This window comes from Mustela erminea, chromosome X (assembly GCF_009829155.1).
Source record: "Mustela erminea isolate mMusErm1 chromosome X, mMusErm1.Pri, whole genome shotgun sequence".
NCBI classification, from domain to species: domain Eukaryota; kingdom Metazoa; phylum Chordata; class Mammalia; order Carnivora; family Mustelidae; genus Mustela; species Mustela erminea.
In genome coordinates this window covers 83042608-83068138 of record NC_045635.1, presented here as the reverse complement: position 1 = coordinate 83068138, position 25531 = coordinate 83042608, and the positions used below count along the sequence as shown (strand labels likewise).

Below are 25531 nucleotides of genomic sequence, written 5' to 3'. Positions count from 1 at the left end.
TAAATATGTACACAGCAGAGTTTCTGTAATAATGAGACAGCTGTGTTAGATTTTGTTAAATCACCCTCATTACAGTCACACTTTGAATACATGCAACTATACTATAAAATGAGACAATGCATAGATCCAAGAGCAAGAGTCAAACTGTGAATAGTTTTATCTTAGAGAAGACTGTAGAGGGTATGTGCCAACAAATTCACATAAAGTCACTGGAAATATTTCAGGAGGCAAACATTTCACTCTGACTTTGTGGAGGTAATAGGCTTAAGACTGGGGGAAAGGAAAAGTATAAATTTTTTGATGAAATGAACCTATAGTAAATCCCTGAACGTGATGAAAATAAATTTATTTACCCGAATAGCGCTCACGCTTACTGTCCTTTCTTCTGGCCATTCCTTAAAAAACAAAAAAAAAAGTGGGGAGATAGGAGATGAAAATGTTTGGTTACCAAAGATTACCAGAAAATTAAGATGGTTCTTCACTGTCTGATTCATTTGCTACATTTTATTCCTACTATCACTCCAGCATTCTTTTTGAGTAAACATTCACAATAACCTTCCACATTTCTCCCTACTAGCATAAACAGAAGGAAAATAAGATTACAGTGAGTAAAGTGAGTACCATTTTGCTAATTTATGGCCTCAAAATCTACTCAGTCACTAGAATGAAGATAAAAGACGTTAGAGAAGGCATATTCTGAGGTAAAGGATACCTGAACTGAGTTTTGAAGTGTGAGGAGGACGTCTGGTGAGTCAGTCTGTGTACCAGTAGATTCTATAAAAACTGATACGAAAACTCAGACCTAGTTGATCCCATTTATTTCCCATCTTTAATTATCACCCACTGTATTTCAATGGAAAGTCATCAATTCTAAAACAAACACTTTTAATATATTCCTAAGAATAAACTAGGCCTATTATGTATAACATAATGTGTTCTTAACACTTAGAATTTTTTATTTTACTACGATTGAGTTTTAGATGTAGACAGATTTTGATCATACATTTTTATAAACATGAAATGGTAAATATAAACAAAATTAAGTAGTGAAAGTATTTCTAAAATTTTACATTTGGAGTCCTACTTTTCTGAATTACTTTTCCACTCAAGAGCTGTAGATAACTATGTTTTTTCACACAATATCATCTTTACTGCCAGAGTGTTGGCAATGCAACGTTTCTTAAAAGATACTAGTGTGGGGGTCCCAATTACATAAACCTAACCTACTTTTGGTTCCTGCTTCAAGGAAAGTCCATAACATGTATGATATACTGCTTCCTTCCCCTCTTCCTCTAAGACATTTGGTTTTTGGGGCTTGAAAGAGTGTGCCAATATTTTCTCCAAGTTTTTTCCCCAACCTGGTGACAACCATCCTGCAAGGTCTGATTCTGGCAATCTCCCTGGGTACACTGAAAAACAGCAAATGACAACTATATTTCATTGCTCCCTGGCTGACATCACAAGATGCATCCTGATCTCTAAGAAGTTAGAAAGTGAAAAGAACATGTGGTTTTACTGATTAAATATATTTCATGCTTACAAATTCCATATTTATTTCTCTAGCTCCAACTTCTCACCTGAACTCCAAGCCCAGCTTCAAACTGCCTATTCTTAGACTTCCTGGATGTCTATAAGGAATCTCAAACTTAAGGTCAAAAGAGAACTTGAGTCTCAACTTGCCCTCCCACCAAATCAAAATAACCTCTTCTGTTCTTTCATTAGTATTCCTCTTATTAATACATGGAAACACCATCTACATAGTTGCTCAGTTAATAAAACTCAGAAATCCTTTTCTTCATTCCTACTTTTTTACTGGTTTCAGAGGTAGAATTTATTGATTTACCAGTCGCATATAACACCCAGTGCTCATTACATCAAGGGCCTTCCTTAATGCCTGTCTCCCAGTTTCCTCAAGTTCAGCGTCTTTTATGGTTTGCCTCCTACTTCTAAAGAAGCCATTCATTAAGTCCTGTCTGTTCTACCTCTGTAATATATCTCAAGTCAGTCCACTTTCATCCATTCCACTACCACCACATTTTTTAAAATTTATTTTTTATTTTTAGCATAACAGTATTCATTATTTTTGCACCACACCCAGTGCTCCATGCAATCCGTGCCCTCTCTAATACCCACCACCTGGTACCCCGACCTCCCACCCCCCTGCCACTTCAAACCCCTCAGATTGTTTTTCAGAGTCCATAGTCTCTCGTGGTTCACCTCCCCTTCCAATTTACCCCAACTCCCTTCTCCTCTCTAACTCCCCATGTCCTCCATGCGATTTGTTATGCTCCACAAATAAGTGAAACCATAGGATAATTGACTCTCTCTGCTTGACTTATTTCACTCAGCATAATCTCTTCCAGTCCCGTCTATGTTGCTACAAAAGTTGGGTATTCGTCCTTTCTGATGGAGGCATAATACTCCATGGTGTATATGGACCACATCTTCCTTATCCATTCGTCTGTTGAAGGGCATCTTGGTTCTTCCCACAGTTTGGCGACCATGGCCATTACTACCACACATTTATACAAATCTCTACCAGTATCTCTGTCCAGACTCTACCAACATCCTAACTGGTGCCCCTGCAGGCACTTGGGTCTCTTTTAACTCTATTCTCCACAAAAAAAGCCAAAGTAATCTCTATTAAACATAAACTCAGACCATATTATGACTTTGCTTTAAAAATTTTCAATTGTTTCCCATGGCACTCCCAACAGATCTATAAGAGAGATAGTCCCTGAATCTCTGCCATCTTATTTCATTCCATTCTCACTCTTGTTCCTTAAGCTATAAGCCATATTGGCCTTCCTTTTTTTATCTTGAACTCCTTGAGCCACTGTACCATTTCCACCACCTAGAATGCTCTTATTCCAGCCATTCTTCAGCTGACTTATTCTCATCTTTTAGAAGAAATCTTAGACCAAATGCTACCTCCTCAAAACCTTTCTTGAACACCCATCCTGGCAACTCCTCAGTCACTCCTTCTCTTACCCCACCCTGTTTATATCCTTCATAGCGTTTCTCAAAATTCAAAATTATCATGTTTACTTATTTCATTACTGGTTTACTATTTATTCTTATTTGAATATAAACTCCATTTGGGCAGAGATGGTATCTGTCTTCTTAGGTATTATATTACTAGTTTGAAAAGCATAGTGAATACAGAATAAATAAATATTTGTTGAATGAATAAAGAAACAGCTACTGATTCAAAGGTAATTATGATAATAAAATCTAGAACTTCAGAATTTCCTGAAATGTAGGCTCTACAAATGTTCAAATATTTTGACTCATTAACTGAGTGGAGCTCTTTGATACTAAGAATGGATTGGCCAAATTAAATTTACTAAATTATCTCTAAAAAGATGACTAGTTTGAAGTATTTACAATGTTAAAATTCCATAAAGTAAAAATGATTACCTAACTTTTGTAGCAACATGGACGGGACTGGAAGAGATTATGCTGAGTGAAATCAGTCAAGCAGAGAGAATCAATTATCCTATGGTTTCACTTATTTGTGGAGCATAACAAATCACATGGAGGACATGGGGAGTTAGAGAGGAAAAGGGAGTTGCGGGAAATTGGAAGGGGAGGTGAACCATGAGAGACTATGGACTCTAAAAAACAATCTGAGGGGTTGGAATTGGCGGGTGGGTGGGAGGTTGGGGTACCAGGTGGTGGGTATTAGAGAGGGCATGGATTGCATGGAGCACTGGGTGTGGTGAAAAAATAATGAATACTGTTATGCCAAAAATAAATTAAAAATAAATAATTTTTTTTAAAAAAGTAAAAATGTCAGCATTAAATCATATTGCCATGATATCAGAGGTTATTTTTACCATCTTGAAGGTAAGATACTTAGCAGTTAGTTGGTGACAAGGGCTCAAAAAGCACTCTTCTAAAACACAGCTTGACATTTAAAACCTAGCATTTTCAGAACCTCACAGAAACATCATCAGTTACAAAAATGGCAGTTTCACATTTTGCCAAATGTGCTCTAGGCTACTAGAATTTAAAACTTCCAGTCAGAACTAACCTTCCTTAAACATTTTAAAAACTGTTTTCTGATTTAAAAGAATATATCAATCAATTCCTGATCCCCCAAAATGAGCTTGCTTACCTATGTTCAAGTTGGTATTTACTACTTTAGAGACCGAGTCTTCCAACACACACACACACACACACACACACACACACACATACACACACACAGAGTCTATAAGAAAAATTATTTCATTTAAGAAAATCAATCCCAGGGGCGCCTGGGTGGCTCAGTGGGTTAGGGCCTCTGCCTTCGGCTCAGGTCATGACCCGGAGTCCTGGGATCGAGCCCCACATTGGGCTCTCTGCTCGGCAGAGAGCCTGCTTCCTCCTCTCTCTCTGCCTGCCTCTCTGCCTACTTGTGATCTCTGTCAAATAAATAAATAAACAAAATCTTAAAAAAAAAAGAAAGAAAGAAAAGAAAATCAATCCCACTCTATATGTAATTCATTACAGGCTTTACCAATTAAGAACTGGATGCAACCACATTGACAGGGTATGGAGAAACCAACAAATCAATCATTGTTAGCAGTAATGTAAATTTGAATAACTTCTACTTAAAGCTAAAATTTTATTTTTTTAAAGATTTTTTTTTTATTTGAGAGAGAGGAGAAAGAGCATGAGCAGGGGGAGGGGTCCAGGGAGAGGGAGAAGCACACTCCCACTGAGCAGGGAGCCCAACATGGGTCTCAATCCCAGGACCCCGAGATCATAACCCAAGCTGAAGGGAGACACTTAACCGAATGAGCCACCCAGGTGCCTATAAAAGCTAATATCTAAGGACACCCAACCAAATAAAAAAAGATACATACTTTGAAAACAATTCCACTCAGAGCAATTTTATCCACACTTATATATGTATGAAATGAAGTATATGGTTGAAGAACATTCATTAGAGCACAATTTCATAAAAGAACTAGAAACAGCTTAAATGCTCAACTTACATGTTTAACTTTAACATAGATTCATAAGAGAGAATACTATGGAGACATCAAAAAGAATGAGGCAGCCCTTTACATACAAAAATGAAACAAAAGTCTAGACATTAAGTCAAAAATTCAAGAGGCAGAAAAGTAAATATGGTATATGGTGTTGTAAAAGATCATTTACACAGAAATATGCAGTATGTCTCTAGAAGGATATTCAAAAAACTGAATGTGGTTGCTTTTATGATGAAAAGTGTCCACATAGAGTTCCACTTCCAGGATGAGATCATGAGTTCTGTGGACCCACTCCCCGAAAATGAGAAAACTTGGCAAAGATTATTTTTAAAAACCCAGCATTTAAAGTCTCTGAAGGATGATCTCAATTCAACAACTTAACCTACTGCTTCAAGAAACTAGAAACGGGGATGCCTGGGTGGCTCAGTGGGTTGAGCCTCTGTCTTCAGCTCAGGTCATGATCCCAGGGTCCTGGGATCCAGCCCCGCATTGGGCTCTCTGCTCGGGCAGGGAGCCTACTTCCCTTCCCCTCTCTCTGCCTGCCTCTCTGCCTACTTGTGATCTGTGTCTGTCAAATAAATAAATGAAATCTTAAAAAAAAAAAAGAAACTAGAAAAAGGAAAGCAAAGTAAACCCAAAGTAAGAATCAAGTACAGATGACCCTTGAATTGCGTGCAGTTAGGGGTGCCGACCCTGGTGCCGTCAAAAATCTGTGTCTAACTTTGGCTCCTTACAAATTTAACTACTGACAGCCTGTTGGCCAGAAGCCTGGCCAATAACATAAATAATTGATAAGCACATACTTTATATGCATTATATACTGTATTCTTACAAGAGAGTAAGCTAGAGAAAAGAAAACATTACAACCTGACACCAGTTAGAATGGCTATGACAAGGCAGGACACAACAAATGTTGGAGTGGTTGTGGAGAAAGGGGAACCCTCTTACACTGTTGATAGGAATGCAAGCTGGTGCAGCCACTCTGGAAAACAGTATGGATGTTCCTCAGGACATTAAAAATAGAGCTACTCTACAACCCAGCAATTGCACTACTGGGTATTTACCCCAATGATACAGATGTAGTGAAAAGAAGGAGCATGTGATGTGATGAGCACTGGGTGTTATACGCAACTGATGAATTATTGAACACTACATCTGAAACTAATGATGTACTATATATTGGCTAACTGAATTTAAATTTAAAAATTGTTATTAGGGGCGCCTGGGTGGCTCAGTGGGTTAAAGCCTCTGCCTTTAGCTCAGGTCATGATCCCAAGGTCCTGGGATCAAGCCTTGCATCAGGCTCTCTGCTCAGCAAGGAGCCTACTTCCTCCTCTCTCTCTGCCTGCCTCTCTGCCTACTTGTGATCTCTGCCTGTCAAATAAAAAATAAATACAATATTTAAAAATAAAAAAATAAAGGTGTTATTATAAAAATCATAAGGAAAATACATTTACAGTACTATGCTGTATTTACTGAAAAAAATCTGCATGAAGTAGATTCATGCAGATCAAACCTCTGTTGTACAAGAGTCAATCATAATAAAGATTAGAGCGAGACATAAATGAAATAAAGAATAAAAAACAGGGGCGTCTTGGTGGTTCATTTGGTTAAGCATCAGCCGTCAGCTTAAGTCCTGATCCTGGGGTCCTAGGATCAAGTCCCACATCAGGCTTCCTGCTCAGCAGGGGATCTGCTTCTCCTGCTCCCTCTGCTCCTCCCCCCATTCATGTTCTCTCTCTTTCTCTCTCTCAAATAAAAAAAAAATCTTTTTTAAAAAAGGAATATCGGGGTGCTTGGATGGCCCAGTCGTTAAGTGACTGCCCTTGGCTCAGGTCATGATCCCAGGGTCCTAGGATCGAGCCCCACATTGGGCTCCCTGATCTGACGGAAGCCTGCTCCTACCTCTCCCACTCCCCCGTTCATGTTCCCTCTCTCCCTGTGTCTCCCTCTGTCAAATAAATAAATAAAATCTTAAAAAATATATCAAAACAAAGAGTCTCACACTTCCTGACTTCAAAACTTACCATAAAGTTACAGTAATTAAAACAGTGCAGTACTGGCATGAAGACAGACCTATAGATCGGTGGAACAGAATAGAGAGCTGAGAAATAAACTCTCGTGTAGTATATGGTCAAAAGAACTTTGACAAAGGTGTCAAGACCAAGACCACTTAGGAAAGAACAGTCTCTCCAACAAATAGTGCTGAGGAAACGGGATATCCACAAACAGAAGAATGAAGTTGACCACTTATTTTAAACCACAGACAAGAATTAACTCAAAATTAATTAAAAACTTAACTATAAAATCCCTACAAGAAAACATAGGAGAAAAGTTTTATGACATTGGACTATGCAATGATTTCTTGGATATGACACCAAAAGCAAAGGAAACAAAAATAAAAACAAAACAAAACAAAACAAAAAGATAACAAAACTTAAACTTAAAAACTTCTACACATCAATGGATACAATTAACAGAATGAAAAGGCATCCTATGGAATGAGAGAGAATATTTGTAAATTACTTATCTGATAAGGGGTAAATATCAAGACTTTTTATATAAAGAACTCCTACAACTCAACAACAAAATAACAACCTGATTTGAAAAACTGGGCAAAGGACTTGACTAGACATCCCTCCAAAACTATACATATGACCAATAAGCACATGAAAAGATGCTCTATATCATAAATCATTAGGGAAATGAGAATCAGAACAACAATGAGATAACCACTTCACATCTATAGGATGGCTATTTAAAAAACAAACAAACAAAAACAGAAAATAAGGAGTGCTGGTGAGGCCATGGAGAAACTGGAACCCTTGTGCCCTGCTGGTATGAATATAAACTCAACATGGAAACACTTATGGAAGACACTACAGTGTTTCTTCAAAAAGGTATAAAGAGAATTACCATGTGATCCAGCAATTCCACTCCTAGGTATATACCCAAAAGAAATGAAAGCAAGGACTCGAACAGATAATTCTATACCCATATTCATAGCAGCATTATTTTCAAGAGCCAAAAATAAGAAGTACTCCAAGTGTCCATCCAAAGATAAAACAGACATGGGTTGACCTAGAGGGTATTATGCTAAATGAAATAAATCAGACTGAGAAAAATACCACATGATTTCTCTCATGTGGTATCTTAAAAACCAAACAAATGAATAAACAAACAAAAAGCACAATTAGACCTATAAATACAGAGAACTGATGGCTTCCAGAGGGAAGGGGGTAAGGCAGATAAGTAAAATGAGTGGTGGGGAGTAGGATATACAGGCTAGCACTTAAGAAATGAATGAATCACGGAAATAAAAGTTATAGTATAAGGAATATAATCAATGGTATTAGAATAGTGTATGGTGGTGACACATTAGCTACACTTGTGATGAGCAAAGCATAAAGTATATAGAAGATGAATCACTATGTTGTACAACTGAAACTAATGTAACATTGTATGACAACTATACTAAAATGAAAAAAATTAAATACAGAGGGATTGAGATTTTAAAAAAGGATGAACATGGGGCACCTGGGTGGCTCAGTCAGTTAAGCAGCTGCCTTCGACTCAGGCCATGATCCCAGGGTCCTGGGATCAAGCCCCACATCAGGATCTCTGCTCGGCAGAGAGCTTGCTTCTCCCTTTCCCTCTGCCTGTCTCTCTGCCAGCGTGTGCACTCTCTCTCTCTCTCTCTCTGTCAAATAAATAAATAAAATCTTTTTTTTAAAAATGGATAAACAGATAAATAGAATGTGGTAAACACCTACCATGGAATATTATTCAGCCTTTAAAAAGGAAGGATATTTCTACACATGCTATATTAGGGATGAACCCTGAAGACATGCTAAGTGAAGTAAGCTATTTACAAGAGGACAAATACTGTATGATTCCACTTATATGAAGTACCTAGAGTAGACTCAAACTCAGACTAAAAATAGGATATATTTTTATATTTATTTATTATTTATATTTATATATTTATATTTTATATGTATATATATACATATATATGTGTGTATATATATATAAATATATAAAATGGGATACTATGCAGCCATCAAAAGAAATGAAATCTTGCCATTTGTGATGATGTGGACGGAACTAGAGGGCATTAGGCTTAGCGAAATAAGTCAATCGGAGAAAGACAACTATCATATGATTTCCCTGATATGAGGAAGTGGAGATGCAACGTGGTGGGTTTGGGGGGTAGGAAATGAATAAATGAAACAAGATGGGATCGGGAGGGAGACAAACCATAAGAGACTCTTAATATCACAAAACAAACTGAGGGTTGCCGGGGATAGGGGAGTAGGGAGAGGGTGGTGAGGTTATGGACAATGGGGAGGGTATGTGCTATGGTGAGTGCTGTGAAGTGTGTAAACCTGGCGATTCACAGACCTGTACCCCTGGAGATAATAATACATTATATGTTAATAAAAAAAATTTTTTTAAATCTTCCCACTAATAAAAGCCCATGACCAGATGGCTTCACTGGTAAAAATCTATCATATATTTAAAGAAGAATTAATGCCAATCCTTCACAAATTTTCCGAAGGGTATGAGAAAGAATGCTTCCCAACTTTTCCTATGAGGCCAGAATTAACCTGAAACCAAAACCAGACAAAGATATCCAAGGAAGAATCAATATCCCTTATCATCCACAAGCTACTGAGAAACCCAATCTGGCAACATCTAAAAGGGACTGTTCTCCATGACCAAGTGGGATTTATCCCAGGAATGCATGCTTGGATAAATATCTAAATATTTAGCAGATTAATATTATCAGGAGAAGAAAGGGCAGGAACCACATGATCACATCTATAGATACAGAAAACAGCATTACACAAAATCCAACAGTTTCATGATAAAAATACTCAATGAACTAAAAATAGAAAGGCAGTTCCTCAAGCTGATAAGGGGCATCCACAGGAATTCTAATATCACACTGCAGAAAAATGAAATTATTTCCCCAATAATCAAGAAAAAAAAAACTTGTCCATTCTTGCCACTTTTCTTCAACATTAATTGTACCTGAAGTTCCAGGGAATGAAATTAGTTAAAAAATTAGTAAATGGGGCGCGCCTGGGTGGCTCAGTGGGTTAAAGCCTCTGCCTTCAGCTCGGGTCATGATCCCAGAATCCTGGGATCGAGCCCCATATCGGGCTCTCTGCTCAGCAGGGAGCCTGCTTCCTCCTCCTTCTCTCTCTCTTTCTCTCTCTGCCTGCCTCTCTGCCTACTTGTGATCTCTATCTGTCAAATAAATAAATAAAATCTTTAAAAAAAATTAGTAAAAAGAAAATCCAGATTTTAAAGGAGGAAATAAAATCATCTGTTTGCAGAAAACATAATCTTGTGTATAGAAAATACTAAAGGATCCAATGAAAAGCTGTACAAGCTAAAAAATGAATTTAACAGAATAAAAATGAGTTCAACATGGTTTCAGGATATAAGATCAATATATACAAAACTGTATTTCTATATAGCATTAAAGAGTAAAATGAACATGAAATTAAGAAAGCAATTCTAAAACAATGTCTTTGAGTGACGCATTGGACCAGATTGCCATACACAGAATATTCTAGCCAAAAACAACAGAATACACATTATTTTCTAGTGCACATGGAACATTCTGCAGGACAGATCACATATTAGGCCACAAAACAAGCCTCAATAAATTTACAAAGACGGAAATCATATCATGCTCCTTTTCCAACCACAGTGGTATGACACTAGAAAAAAAAATCACAAGAAAAAAAACTGGAGAACACAAACACAGGGAGACCAAACAGCATAATATTAAACAACCAACAGGTCAACGAAGCAATCAAAGAAGAAATAAAAAATACATGGAGACAAATGAAAATGAAAACACAATAGTCCAAAATCTTTGTGACACAGTGAAAGTACTGCTAAGAGGGACATGTATAGCCATGCAGGCCCACCTCAAGAACAAGAAAAAGCTCAAAAAAACAATCTAACCTTACTCCTAAAAAAACTAGAAAAGAAGAACAAATAAATCCCAAGGTAAGTAGAGGAAAGGAAATAATAGAGATGAAAGCAGAAATAAATGACAGAGACTAAAAAAAGGAAAAAAGAAAGGGGAAAAAAGCAATGAAACTAAGAGTTGGCTCTTTGAAAAGATAAACAAAATTGATAAACCCTCACCAGACTCATTAAGAAAAAGAGAAAGAACCCAAACAAATAAAATCAGAAATGAGAGAAAGTAATAACTAACATCACAGAAATACAAAGTATTATAAGAGAATAACTATGAAAACTTAGATACCAACAAAGTGGACAACCTAGAATAAATGGATAAATACCTAGAAACATAAAATTTTCCAAAAGTGAAGGAATAGAAAATCTCAACAGACTAATTACAAGTAACAAAACTGAATTGGTAATAAAACAACTACCAAAAAATAAAAGTCCAGGACCAGATGGTTTCACAGATGAATTCTATCAAACTTGTTTTTTTTTTCTTTTAAAGAATGAGCAGGAGGAGGAGCAGAAGGAGAGGGAGAAGCAGACTTCCCGCTGAGCAGGGAGCCAGACATGGGGCTCTATCCCAGGACTCTGAGATCATGACCTGAGCCAAAGTCAGAGGCTTAACAGACTCAGCCACCCAGGCGCCCCTCAAACTTGTTTTTTTAAAGATTTATTTATGGGCCACCTGTGCGGCTCAGTCAGTTAACCGTCTGCCTTCGGCTCAGGTCATGATCCTAGAGTCCTGGGATCAAGTCCTGTATTGGGCTCCTTGCTCACTGGGGAACCTTCTTCTCCCTCTCCCTCTGCCTGCTGCTCCTCCTACTTGTGCTCTCTCTCTCTCTCTCTCACTATCTCTCTTTCCCTGTCAAATAAGTAAAATCTTTTAAACAATAAAAAAAAATATTTATTTACTTGAGAGACTGAGAGACTGCAAGGGGTAGGGGCAGAGAGAGAGAATTCTAAGCAGACCCCGTGCTGACCATAGAGCCTGTCACAGGGCTAATCTCATGATCATGAGATCATGAACTGAGCCAAAAGTGAGAGTTGGACGCTTAACTGACTGAGCTACCCAGGCACCCTGATTTCTACCAAACTTTTGAAGGAAACTCAATACCTATTCTCCTCAAACTATTCCAAAATCTGTAAGAGCAAGCCCAATACATTCTACAAGGCCAGCATTACCCTTATACCAAAACCACACAAAGATGCCACAAAAGAAGAAAACGTCAGACCAATATCCCTAATGTACACAGATGGAAAAAATCCTCCACAGAATACGAGCAAACTGCATACAACAAGAGATTAAAACGATCATTCTCTATTTCCAGATGACATGATACTATATACAGAAAACCTTAAAGACTTTTCACCAAAAAACTAGGACTGATAAATTAATTCAGTAAGGTCATAGGATACAAAATTAATATAGAGAAACCAATTGCATTTCTATACACCAATAATGAAGTACCAGAAAGAGAAATTAAGAAAGCAACATCATTGATAACTGTACCAAAAAGAATAAAATATCTAGGAATAAATTTAACCAAAGTGTAGAAAGACCTATACTCTGAAAACTATAAAACACTAATAAAAGAAATTGAAGATAACACAAAGAAATGGAAAACCATTCCATGTTCATGGACTGGAAGAACAAATATTGTTAAATGTCTATACTACCAGGAAGGAGCCCTAATTCATCAGCAGATGAATGGATAAAGATCTGTGGTGTATATATATACAATGGAATATTACTCAGCAGTCAGAAAAAATGAAATCTTGCCACTTACAATGGCATGGGTGGAATTAGAGGGTATTATGTTAAGTAAAATAAGTCAGCGAAAGACAAATACCATATGATTTCATTCATATGTGAAATTTAAGAAATGAAACATGAACATGGGGAAGGGAAGGAAAAATAAAATAGGTGAAAAAAGGGAGGAAAACCATAAGAGACGCTTAACTCTAGGAACAACTAGAAGGTTGCTGGAGAAGAGGTAGGTGAGGGGAAGGGATAATTGGGTGATGGGCATTAAGGAGGACACTTGACGTAATGAGCACTGGATGTTATATGTAACTGATAAATCACTAAGTTCTACCTCTGAAACTAATTTTTTAAATTAATTAATTAGAAAATATTTATACTATCTAAAGGAATCTACAGATTTAATGAAATCCCCATCAAAATGCCAACAGCATTTTTTTTTCAAGTGGCAACATTTATCAGACTTTGTTTGGTTTATTGATTTCTGATATATATATATATATATATATATATATATATATATATATATGATAATAGGCTACTATTTGCAAAGTTTTCAACTGAAAAACAGTAACTTTTTTAAAAATAAAAATTTCAGATTGTTTTTCTAATATTAACCATTTGTTAAGATTCTACTACTATGCACTGAATATTCCCCATAATCATCCAGTTAATATATCACTTTAACACAGTTACTGTTATTTACAATGTGCAAGGCATTTTTTTTAGGTTTTGTGGTATACACACAGAATATACAAAGCATATGTGATAAAGTCTGAAAACACATGGCTCAGTACAATCATAGAGGTAGATGAGATGCTTATAAGAGGAGGTAAGGTTCAATTCTGAGTGGAAAGAAAAAGTTTTGGAAGCTCCTGAAATTTGAGTTTTGAAGGATGGGATTAGAGGCATAAAGACAAGAAGGGAGTAGTCAACAAAGGCACAGAAGCAAGAAAGTATGAGAAATGATGTGGAGTATGTGCTTAGTCATTAATTCATTCAATACACATTCAGTGTCAGGCACTATTCAAGGGGAGAGAAAGGGTTCCTGCCCTCACACTCAAGTGCTTTCGCAAATAATGACTAAAACATGTACTTAAGGGAGTAAGAATAAGGTGGAAATCAAAATGAAGTATAAGAAAAGACTGTTAAGGAGTATGATGCTAAATGAGCAGGCACTTCAACTTTCTGGCATTTAGTAAAATGTAAAATGGAAGAGTACTAGTTCTGATAGGATTGAGTTTCATATTTCTGCATTTGTTCTCAAGGTAATGAAAAGCCATTGAGGTTTCTGAACCAAGGAATGGCATGATCTTCTTACTGCCTTCAGAAGAGTAAAACTAAACAAGGAAGAAGCAGAGAGAAAAACTATTTTGGAAGTCTGGATACAAAAGCATGAGGGTCACAAGTAGAAGAGCTAAGAGGCATTGACATGAAATAAGATGATAAGGGAGTAGGAAAAAGTAAAATTAATCAGCATCTGCTCTGGGGAATTAAAAAAGTAAAGAAATAGGATGATGAAATTTATATCAAGTTTACCCCTCTGCCCTGAGGATAAATTTTTTAAAAAAAAGGTTTTATTGATTTATTTTGTGTGTGTGTGTATGTGTGTGTTTTATTTTAATTAATTTATTTTTTAATAACATATAATGTATTATTAGCCCCAGGGGTACAGGTCTGTGAATCACCAGGTTTACACACTTCACAGCACTCACCATAGCACATACCCTCCCCAATGTCCATAACCCAACCACCCTCTCCCTAGCCCCCTCCCCTCAGCAACCCTCAGTTTGTTTTGTGAGATTAAGAGTCACTTATAGTTTGTCTCCCTCCCAATTCTATCTTGTTTCATTGATTCTTCTTCTACCCACTTAAGCCCCCATGTGGTATATATACACAATGGAATACTATGCAGCCATCAAAAGAAACGAAATCTTGCCATTTGCGACAACATGGATGGAACTAGAGCGTATCATGCTTAGCGAAATAAGTCAAGCAGAGAAATACAACTATCATATGATCTCCCTGATATGAGGAAGTGGTGAGGAAACATGGGGGCTTAATAAAGCTGTTTTAAAAAGACAAATTTTTTAAAAGTGTCCCTATCTTTTAAAAGTATATAATGAAGCATTTACAGCAAGATTGTATAACATTTGGTTTTTGCTTCAAAATAATTGTGTGGGGTGAGGGTAAAACTGGGTGGGAGTACAGACTGAACTGGGCAATGGGTAGGTGGGGGTCTATTATACTATTCTCTCTACTTGTGTATGTTTGAAATTTACAACACAAAAGACATTTGTAAAAAAAAAAAAAAAGTAAAAGACCTAACTCTATGGTAAGGAAAGCCAAAATCTATGGTAAGGCAAGCCAATATCTAGAAGATGAGAACCCAGATGGCTAAACCTAATTCTCAAAGTCACTCTTGGCGTTTGCCAATTTGCCAATCCAGCGGCATCAGCTGCAAAACTGAGCTGCACTTCCTCGGCTTCAAAGGGCTAAGGTACCTAAAGTCAAAGCACAGGGTTTGCCAAAATTGTGAACTCTTATAAACCAACCCCTACTTTACACCGCAAACCCAAAAGGCTATACCCTCAAGGTAAGAGTTCACGGGAAGTAAATTAGCCTTCTCTCAGTCTAATCACCTATGATCCAAGGAACCTTAGGCAGAGAACTTGGATTAGGGTAGTCCCAGACAAACAGAACTCCTGGGTATCTGCAGGAAGCAAATTAAAGTTCTCTCTGCAGGAAGATCTCACTCTTAATCTTCTGATCCTTTCTACAAATAATATTCCAGGTATCCAGCACATGGCCAAAGATAACCAGACACACAACATGAGGAAGCAGCAGCAGAAAAAGAAGTTAACACATGAAAACTTCTGGTACTAGAATTATCAAACACAGATTATAAAACAATGCTTACTAAGTTTATTTATTTTTTTAAGATTTTATTTATTTATTTGACACAGAAAAAGAGAGAGAGCACAATCGGGGGAGCTGCAGGCAGAGGGAGAGGGAGAAGCAGGATCCCCACAGAGCAGGGAGCCCGATGCAGGGCTCAATCCCAGGACCCTGGGATCATGACCCGAGCTGAAGATGCTTAACTGACTGAGCCACCCAGGTGCTCCAAACAACGCTTACTAAGTTTAAAGAAAGGAAACAGTTGATGGGAAAAACAAGAAGCAATAAAAATGGCTACCTAAAGATAAAGAAGAGAAAAGAAGGAGAAAGGATGGAAGAGAGATTTCTATAGTTCAGAATTTAGAATCAGGTAAATGCTTTACATATTCTAGGAATGAAATTAAATTTTAAAAAGCAACCTCTAAGACATGAAAAGAAACTGAAACCAGGGGCACCTGGGTGGCTTAGTGGGTTAAGCCTCTGCCTTTGGCTCATGTCATGATCTCAGGGTCCTGGAAAGGAGCCCTGCATCGGGCTCTCTGCTCAGCACAAAGCCTGGTCCCCCCCCCCCCCCCCCGCCTGCCTCTCTGCCCACTTGTGATCTTTGTCAAATAAATAAATAAAATCTTCAAAAAAAAACCAAGAAACTGAAACCAGTATATCTAAATATATATAAAATATAGTACATGCACTATGCAGTATAAGTAGGATTTAGTCCAGAGGCAAAAAGAACTAAAATTATTTCAAATTTCATCCACTAGTCCCATTATTAATAGTAAATACTATTAATTTGAAACAAGTTTTCATATATGATAAATCAGACAAGTTATGAAGGTGAAAAAAGAGTATCAGAAAATCACTAAACTACAGCTTTGAAATCCCTTTATGTATTTAAAAATGTAATTTTTATTCCAATACTGAAATCAATCAATATATTTTTGAAGGCCTGTATAATATTTTTTTCACTATCTGGTCCCTGACTACATTTCAAGACCTCATCTCCTATCATGCTAAAGGCTAGCCCAGTGGTTTTTCAACCCTTGTTGTATATCAGAATAATTATTTTAAAAAGGAGATTCTGGATGTCACCCTAGAGTTATTAAATCAGAATCAGACTCTCAGGGTGGAAGCAATCAAGGAGGTATACTTTGAAAAAGCACCCTGGATGCTTCTGCTCAGCTAGGGTAAAACCCCTGCTCAAGCCCTATGGTTACTACTTCAGTTCCTCAAACATGACAAGCTCTAAATAGAGGCCAGCAAACCATAGCCCATGGCTCACATCCAACCCAATACCTGTTTCTGTAAATAAACTTTCATTAGCACTCAACTCTGTCCATTTGTTTATCCACTGTCTATGGCTACTTTCACACTACACTGGCAAGGCTGAGTAGTCCTGACAGAGACAACATGGTTACAAAACCAAAAATATTTACCGCCTAGCCATGTAACAGAAAAAATCTACTGTCTCCTGCTCTATCTTTGCACTTTTCTTCAAATACTTCTCCTGTCTTAACAAGATCGTGCTCATCATTCAAAGCTCTGATTAGCATCATTTCTCTAAAGCCTGAACTGGGTGAGCATCCCTATATGTTTTATCATCATCCTCTGTACTGTCCCTTTACTACTCATCAGTATTTATTCTATGATGTCTATTTAATGACTACCTCCCCAACTAGACTGTAAGCTCTGTGAGGACAACACCCAGATGTGTCTTACTCACCACAGTGCCTGGTTCATTGCATGTACATATTAAGCAATTATTCAATGAATATCTCCCCCATTCTGTACATTTCTTTTTCATTTTGTTTGATTCCTCAATGTTCCGATCTGTTAAGGGAATTCTGAATCTAGATTCTATCAGTGTATTTGTAATCTCATCCTGTTTTGTCATCCACATGTTTGATAAGCACACCATCTGAATTCCTCAAGTCACTGATAAAGGAATGAAGTAACAAAGATCTAACACTACAGTAAGGAATGAAAATGACTGGGCTGATGATAAAGTCCTGAGAAGACCACACTCCCTCCCTTCCAGAATATTGATATCCATTAGGTCAGCAGTCTTTGGTAAAGATTCCAACTCTAATTATAATATTATCTAGCCTACATTTTCTGTCTTGTCTAGAAGGATTTTTGAGACCTTCTACTTCTCCACAGCCTTATCTTACCTGGTACCATCTCTACCCATGTAGAACTGAATTATTAATCACTCCCCCAGTTTTCTCACGACTGTACCTTTCCTCATTTCACCTCTCTGTATTATAGTAACATTTACAAGTTTGACTCTGCCACAAGCCCAAGCTCTTGAGAGGGCAGAAACTTAAATTAACTTTAAATCTCCAGAACCTAGCACAATACCCAAAATCAAGCTAACACTTAAAAAGGAATGCCTGAACATGTCTTACAATTCAGACACACTAAATTTATGGCACTTCATATTTCTGCTATTGTAGTATTCCTATATAAAATCTAACAATCTTTCAAATATCCTTACCTGTAGCAGAAAGGAAACAGCATAACTCAGTAGAGCAGGGTGATGAACTACATTTAAACTGTTTTTATACTCTGCTACTCCAGCTTTTTCTAAGACTTCAGGGTCAATATATAATCCTTTCTGGAAAGGTTTGGATGTCCACAGGCAACCAACCATGGCTGTCAAATAGTGATTAAATTCTTGATAGGTCTTGCTGCTGAAATTGAACTCTGATTTTGTCTATTGGGAAAGAAAAAGAATATTCTCATTACCACCTAGCATCCCTTTCCTTCTTATTCCCAGATCATAATTTTTAAACACTGGTGATTTAATACAGAGCTTTAATCATCCATACCTTTTGTACCAACTCATTTTTCTTGGCAGCTGTCAAATTGTTACGATACCTAAAAGGGAGAACAGAATGAAATTCTGAACTTTAAATGTTTTTGAAATGTAAACATAAACAAAAGTGTACATTTTAAATGTAAATATATGCAGATGTACACATACACAAATACCCAGCTGTCTAGTTAAGGATTTTATTCTTCTGTGCTACACTCTTCTCAAAGAATAAAAATTAATAGAGACTCAAACATTGAGTTATATATTTAAGATATGCACTTGACTGCATGTAAATTATGCCTGAATAAAAAATAAAAAACAATGAAGAAAATGCTTTTAATGTTTCATTATAAAAAAATTAATAGAGACTCAATACCAGAAACTGATGGGGCACCTGGGTAGCTGAGTAGATTAAGCAACTGACTTCAGCTCAGGTCATGATCTCAGGGTCCTGGAATGGAGCACTGTCTAGGGCTCCCCACTTGAGGGGAAGTCAGCTTCTCCCTCTTCCTCTGTCCCTCCCCTCCCCCCATTCATGCTTTTTATGTCTCTCTTTCTCAAATAAATAAAATCTTTTTTTAAAAAAGAGCAGTCACTGATTTAAAACATGTTTTCTTAATGTTAAAAAAAAGGTACAGTATAAAGGATAAAGGAGAAACATAATTTTTTTTCTTGCCTAGGAACTATTACTTAATTAGTTTACAAAATTCTAACCTTGGCATATTCCTACAAGTTTTGCCAAAAGGGTCTACAACACTTGTGGACTAAAAAGTGTAATTTAAGCCTATAAATGAAAGAACTAGAGGGGATTAGAAATAATACTTAGTTTCATATAATTGGCAATAAAATAGTTTCCCCAACCTCCCAAAAAATGTTTGTTTTATCAGAGAAACTACATAGACCCAAATCGGTTGTCAGTAAATGACTAATTTTTCTTTAAGACACAGCAATGAGAATGAAAAATGCTGAGTGCACCACTACCATTGCACAAAAAATTCTTTAACTATGAATATTTAATTTTTAAAAATAAGTGTTAGCTGATATACAATGTTACATTAGTTTCAAGTGTACAACACAGTGATTTGACAAGTCTATACATTATGCTATGCTCACCACTCACTGTAGCTATCATCTGTTACCATACAATGTTATTATAATATCACTGACTATATTCCCTTTGCTGTGCCTTTTATTCCCATTAACTATCAATTTTTAAAATCCATATCCCCCACAGTGACACCTCAAAAACACAGTTAAAAGAGACCCTTTTGGAAGGTCATTACCAAAAGAAAGACATGTTTCCTATTTCCATAGATTCTGGCAGAAAATGGAAATAGTTTTATTGTATTTAATATTTTATTACATCTTATATAAAGTTTATTATAGTGTATTTATAAATTATAATTTATTGTACAATTGAAAAACAAAGACAGAAGTATGATGTGTTCATTTAAAAACACAAGAAATGCTTTGTACCTGTGCATGATATAACATAGCTGATTCAGGATACTGGAATCTAGGCTGAGGAGAGCAGAATAGAAGATCCCCGGAGGAAACAACACCACTAATGGAAGGTTGTAATTTATATATATGTCACACACCTTTTGGAAAGAATGATAACATCAGGATATAGATTATTCCCCAGAACTCCTGAACCAAGTTCACCCAAAGTAGCAATAGAGAATAAGCAATAATAGAACACTAGATTTGGGCCTCACTGATTCATAATATAATTCATAATAGAATATAATTCATAAAGTAGGGAGCCATAAGCCTGCTTAAAAATATACTTCACTAAACATCGCACTTGCCGTAGAGGATTATTTCTACAAGGTCATTACTAAAATATCCCATTCTTTTCTGGGAAGAGATCTTTGAATTGGGAAGAAAGAGGAAGGGAGAGCTTCTTTCACCTTAAGTCCCATTAATACTGATTTGTCATATTAGTTAGCTGTCAAGCTAGAAAACAAAGGAGCATACTTCTACATAAATATCTAACACAAAACAATCAGTACAGGGAGGAAGCCAGGAAAACTGGATTAGTGGGTACTTCTAGGATAATAGTTCTCTTTACATCAAATACTATAAAAAATTGAAGAAGACCAGAATTATAGGTACTATGAGAAATAAGGCAGTTGAAAGGTGGAAGTGGAGAGCTGAAGAAACAACAGGGTATTTTTGTGTTTTTGCCAGGGGTCTGGGATGTACAATGAATTAGCAAAAAGTGATGCTAGAGACAGACTTCTGTCTAGGGTCTGCATTCTTCCGGGGAATGTCTATTAAAGCAGTACCTGAACTCTTCACGAAAAGCACTTGTTTCTCCACTTAATGAAAGTCAGTTATTCAGGTGAGAATATGATCATTAATTTCAAAATAAGTAGCTTATTTTAACTATGCTAATAAGGTCAAAACCCAACTATAAGTCATATATAAAATTTAAATAATAGAGCAGTAAAGCAGACCACCGTCACAAAAATCTAAATAGAAAAAAATGGGATGTGTACTACCTTCTCATAGAAATCCAAAATAAAGTGCAGTAAGAAAGTACTGTTGTTTTCCAAGCGCATCGCAGTAATAGACAGCTGCCCCACGTAGTGAATCAGTTCAGACACAGAGTTCATGGATCCACCTAAAGTTGTCTCTCTGAAATAAGAAATCATGACATTCAGATCCATATTAGCAAATGTTTTCACAATTTCCAAGCTAGAGGTAAATAACACATAGCAAAAAATTGTTAAGGATTTCAGAAAACAATCAGTGCTCCAATGTATAATTGACTTTTTAAAAACCACAGTGATCAACCATAAAACTACAGAGCCCTCCAGGGGATCATTAAGATCTACTCACAGAACATCTTCAGCAACCATTCTACTAAATACCAGAGAAATAAAGTATTATGCTCCACAAAGACTTTTGATAATATTCCCTATGTCCAGGAACCACAGCATTTAGCAAATTAGTTTCTAAGTATACAAATCAAGACCCAGCTTTAGCTGAATTCCTGAGCTGAAATGCTATTAAAAATATTTTCACTTTAACTGGAATTCAATTCAATCCAAAAACTGAATTAGAAAAATTTTTGGCATCTTTCTATCTTCCACTAAAAACCAAATGTAGATACGTCATATTCTTCCCAAACCAATGAACTGTGTGTCTTTAAATTATACCTGGGTATAACTGGTTCAATTTATCCATCTACTCACCCCTGTCCTTCAATCCACTGTTGAGTGGATTAGGAAAAGATCTAGAAATGTGATTTCACAGCTTTATCCTCTGATCTAGGTAGCCAACAATGGTTATGCACAAGAAATAAAGAACATCATATAGTCTTAGAGCCAGAGAAATGATGACTCTACCACTACCCACCACTGTAATGGCTCAGTGCCAGAGTGAGCAGGAAAGATTAGGAGACCATTCACATAGGTGGGCATCCATATACTCAGATGGCCATTTGAAAACTATATTTTAACTATGATTTTTGGTAGCACCTGGCAAATGTTTCTAAAATAACTTGAACAATGATGACCGCTCAGAACAGCTTCCTTTGAAGTCTTTCTCCACAGGACACCAGAGGCATTTTGGATGAACAATTCCCTATTCAGGATTGCCTCCTACTCTCACCACCCACAGTAGTACATTTACCATCCTTGGCTCCCACTTACTAAATACTGGTATCACACTCTTCCCATTCACTGTACCAACCAAAAATGCCCAATGAAGGACCACTTCTGAGAATGGTTTCCTACCCTACATAATACAACTAAAATTCACTCCCTTTGACAGTCATGTGGCATATGGTCATGAGAGGGACATGGCATTACATCAATATGTCCAAAATAAAAGTTACTGAGAACCTAAGAACTGTATTACAGATAGCAGCTCTTTCTGCCCACTGGTCCTGTCCCTGCGCTTTAATAAAACCACCATTTTACACCCAAAAAAACCCCCTGTATTATATAATTCCAAATGGTATTGTGACATTAAAGTTATCTACATTTATGCCCATTTGTTTAAGAATTTTAGAAAACAAAGCTCCTTTTATGTTTTATAAATACTTTTTTCAAATTTATTTATTTGAGAGAGAAAATGAGAGAGAGAGAAAGCATGAGCAGGGTGAGGGTCAGAGGAAGAAGCAGACTCCCTGTTGAGCGGGGAGACCAATGCAGGACTTGATCCTGGGACTACTAGATCATAACCCAAGCCAAAGGCAGACGCTCAACTGACTGAACCACCCAAGTGCCTAACAAAGCTCCTTTTAAAATGCCCTGCCATGATGTAATGAGCACCGGGTATTATATAGGGCTGATAAATCTCTGAACTCTACCTCTGAAACTAATTAACACACTATATGTTAATTGAATTTAAATAAAAATAAATAAATAAATGCCCTCCCAAAATTTATGGCACTAATTTTAAAAGGCTACTAGGAATTTTGGAAATAAAGGAATTGTAAAGTTCCTATATCAGGGTGCCTTAAGACTCACAATATAAATTTCCCAAGGATTATAAACTCAAACATACTCTTCTTAATAGAACTGAGATGTTTGAAGAGGCTAAACATTTAAATTAATTTATGATCATGGTTCTCAAACTTTAGCTAGCACCAAAATCATGAGAGCATTTGTTAAAACATAGATTACTAAGTCCTACCTCCAAAGTTTATTTCAGTAGGTCTAGGTTAAGGCCTGAGATTTTGTATCTCTAACAAGTTCCCAGTGATGCTGATGCTACTGGTCCAGGGACCAGACTTTGAGAAGCACAGCCTTACAAGATGCTCTTAACACTCATAACGCTCCATTTCCTTCTAAAAGTAAAAGATGTACAAGGTATACAGACACACTGCAAAAATGAGTATGAAGAACTAAAAACAATTTCCAGGCAACTCCCAAGAAGCTTCTATTCACCATGCTCATCTCAAAGTAAAAGATCACTATGGGGGTAAGAACATAGAGAAAAGTAGGGGCTAATCTTGGGGCGCCTGGGTGGCTCAGTGGGTTAAAGCCTCTGCCTTCGGCTCAGGTCATGATCCCAGGGTCTTGGGATCGAGTCCCACATCAGGCTCTCTGCTCAGCAGGGAACCTGCTTCCTCCTCTCTCTCTGCCTGCCTTTCTGCCTACTTGTGATCTCTCTTTGTCAAATAAATAAATAAATAAAAATCTTAAAAAAAAAAAAAAAAGAAAAGTAGGAGCTAATCTAGCCAAGCTAACCACTAACTACATGCAACTGAAGCTGAGGGATCCTTATACTTTGTATAAGGAAGATTATGTAAGATTATGTATAAATAAGATTAAGATTATGACTGATAACATAGGGAATTTGAATGTTGATTAGATATTTAAAGATATTAAGAACTATTTATTTTTTATACATCAGAGAAAGACAAATACCATATTATGTCACTTATATGTGGAAAAACAAATGAATAAAGAAACAAAAAAACGAACAGACTCATAAATACAGAGAACTAATGGCTGCCAGAAGAGATGGAGGTGGTGGGGGCAGGGGGAGACAAAACAGGTGAAGGAGATTAAGAGATATAATAACTTCTAGTTATAAAATAAGTCACAGGGTTGAAAAGAACAGCATTGGGAATATAGTCAATAATATAGCAATAACTTTGGTGACAGATGGCAACTACACTTATCATGGTTAGTACTGTGTAGTATATAGAATTGTCAAATCACCATGTTGCACACTAATATAATATTGCATGTCAACTGTATTTCAATTAAAAATATTTTTAGGTGGGTGCCTGGGTGGTTCAGTGGGTTAAGCCTCTGCCTTCGGCTCAGGTCATGATCTCAGGGTCCTGGGATTGAGTCCCGCATCGGGCTCTCTGCTCAGCAGGAAGCCTGCATCTCCCTCTCTCTCTGCCTGCCTCTCTGCTTAATAAATAAATAAATAAAATCTTTAAAAAAATGTTTTTAGGGCACCTGGGTGGCTCCGTTGGTTAAGTGTCTGACTTCAATTCGGATCGTGATCCTAGGGTCCTGGGATCAAGCCCCATATTGGGCTCCCTGCTTGGCGGGGAGTCTGCTTCTCCCTCTTCCTCTGCTTCTCCCCCTGCTTGTACTTTTACTCATTCTCTCTCACTCAAATAAATAAATAAATAAAATCTTTAAAAAAATTAGAACTTTTTTGGGCGCCTGGGTGGCTCAGTGGGTTGAGCCGCTGCCTTCGGCTCAGGTCATGATCCCAGGGTCCTGGGATCGAGTCCCGCATCGGGTTCTCTGCTCAGCAGGGAGCCTGCTTCCTCCTCTCTATCTGCCTACTTGTGATCTCTCTCTGTCAAATAAATAAATAAAATCTTTAGAAAAAAAAATTAGAACTTTTTTAAAATGATGATAAAATAAAGCTACTAATTCTTTAGGTGTTATACTGGTTATCATTTTTCAACAGCTGAAATGATGTCTGGGTTTTGCTTTTTGCTTAAGAAAATCTAGAACAGGGTGCCTGGATGGCTTAGTAAGTTAAGCAGCTGCCTTCAGCTCAGGTCATGATCCCAGAGTCCTGGGATCAAGTCCCATATCAGGCTCCCAGCTCCATGGGGAGTCTGCTTCTCCCTCTGACCTTCTCCCCTCTCATGCTCTCTCTCACTCTCTCTCTCTCTCAAATAAATAAAATCTTAAAAAAAAGATTTAAGAAAATCTAGAATGAATCTCGAAACACTACGTCAAAAACTAATGACGTATGGTGACTAACAGAACACAATAAAAAAAAATATGCTGCAAAAAGAAAGAAAGAAAGAAAAAAATCTGGAACAGAGGAGGAAGAAAGTGAGGAGTGTTTGAAATTTTTAAAAAATTAGGGGTGCCTGGGTGGCTCAGTCAGATAAGCATCTGATTTCAGCTCAGGTCATAATCTCAGGGTCCTGGGATCAGGACCCATGTCAGGCTCCCTGCTCAGTGAAGAGTCTGATTGGCCCTCCCCCAGCTTGTGTGTGTGTGCATTCTCTCGCTCTCTCTCAAATAAATAAATATATAAAACCTTTAAAAAAATTAATCATGACCTGGTAACTGTTAAGTTGGATGATGCACATATAGGGGTAACACTGTATCATTTTCTATACTTCTTTTAAAA

The 25531-nt window shown here is 37.0% G+C and overlaps 1 protein-coding gene across 4 annotated transcripts in view; it reads right to left on the bottom strand.

Annotated features, from left to right (window-relative positions):
• The window catches only part of CENPI (centromere protein I), a 114906-nt gene that overhangs the window by 45954 nt on the left and 43421 nt on the right, over positions 1 to 25531 (bottom strand). For 2 of the 4 annotated variants that reach the window (XM_032330908.1, XM_032330911.1), the window contains 5 exons: positions 20959 to 21094; positions 19928 to 20052; positions 18465 to 18513; positions 18131 to 18349; positions 354 to 395 (listed from right to left, as the gene is read on the bottom strand). In XM_032330908.1, the coding sequence (XP_032186799.1) occupies positions 354 to 395; positions 18131 to 18349; positions 18465 to 18513; positions 19928 to 20052; positions 20959 to 21094 (571 nt within the window). The remainder of the gene's footprint in view (positions 1 to 353; positions 396 to 18130; positions 18350 to 18464; positions 18514 to 19927; positions 20053 to 20958; positions 21095 to 25531) is intronic. The other 2 variants (XM_032330909.1, XM_032330910.1) reach the window with 1 other exon arrangement.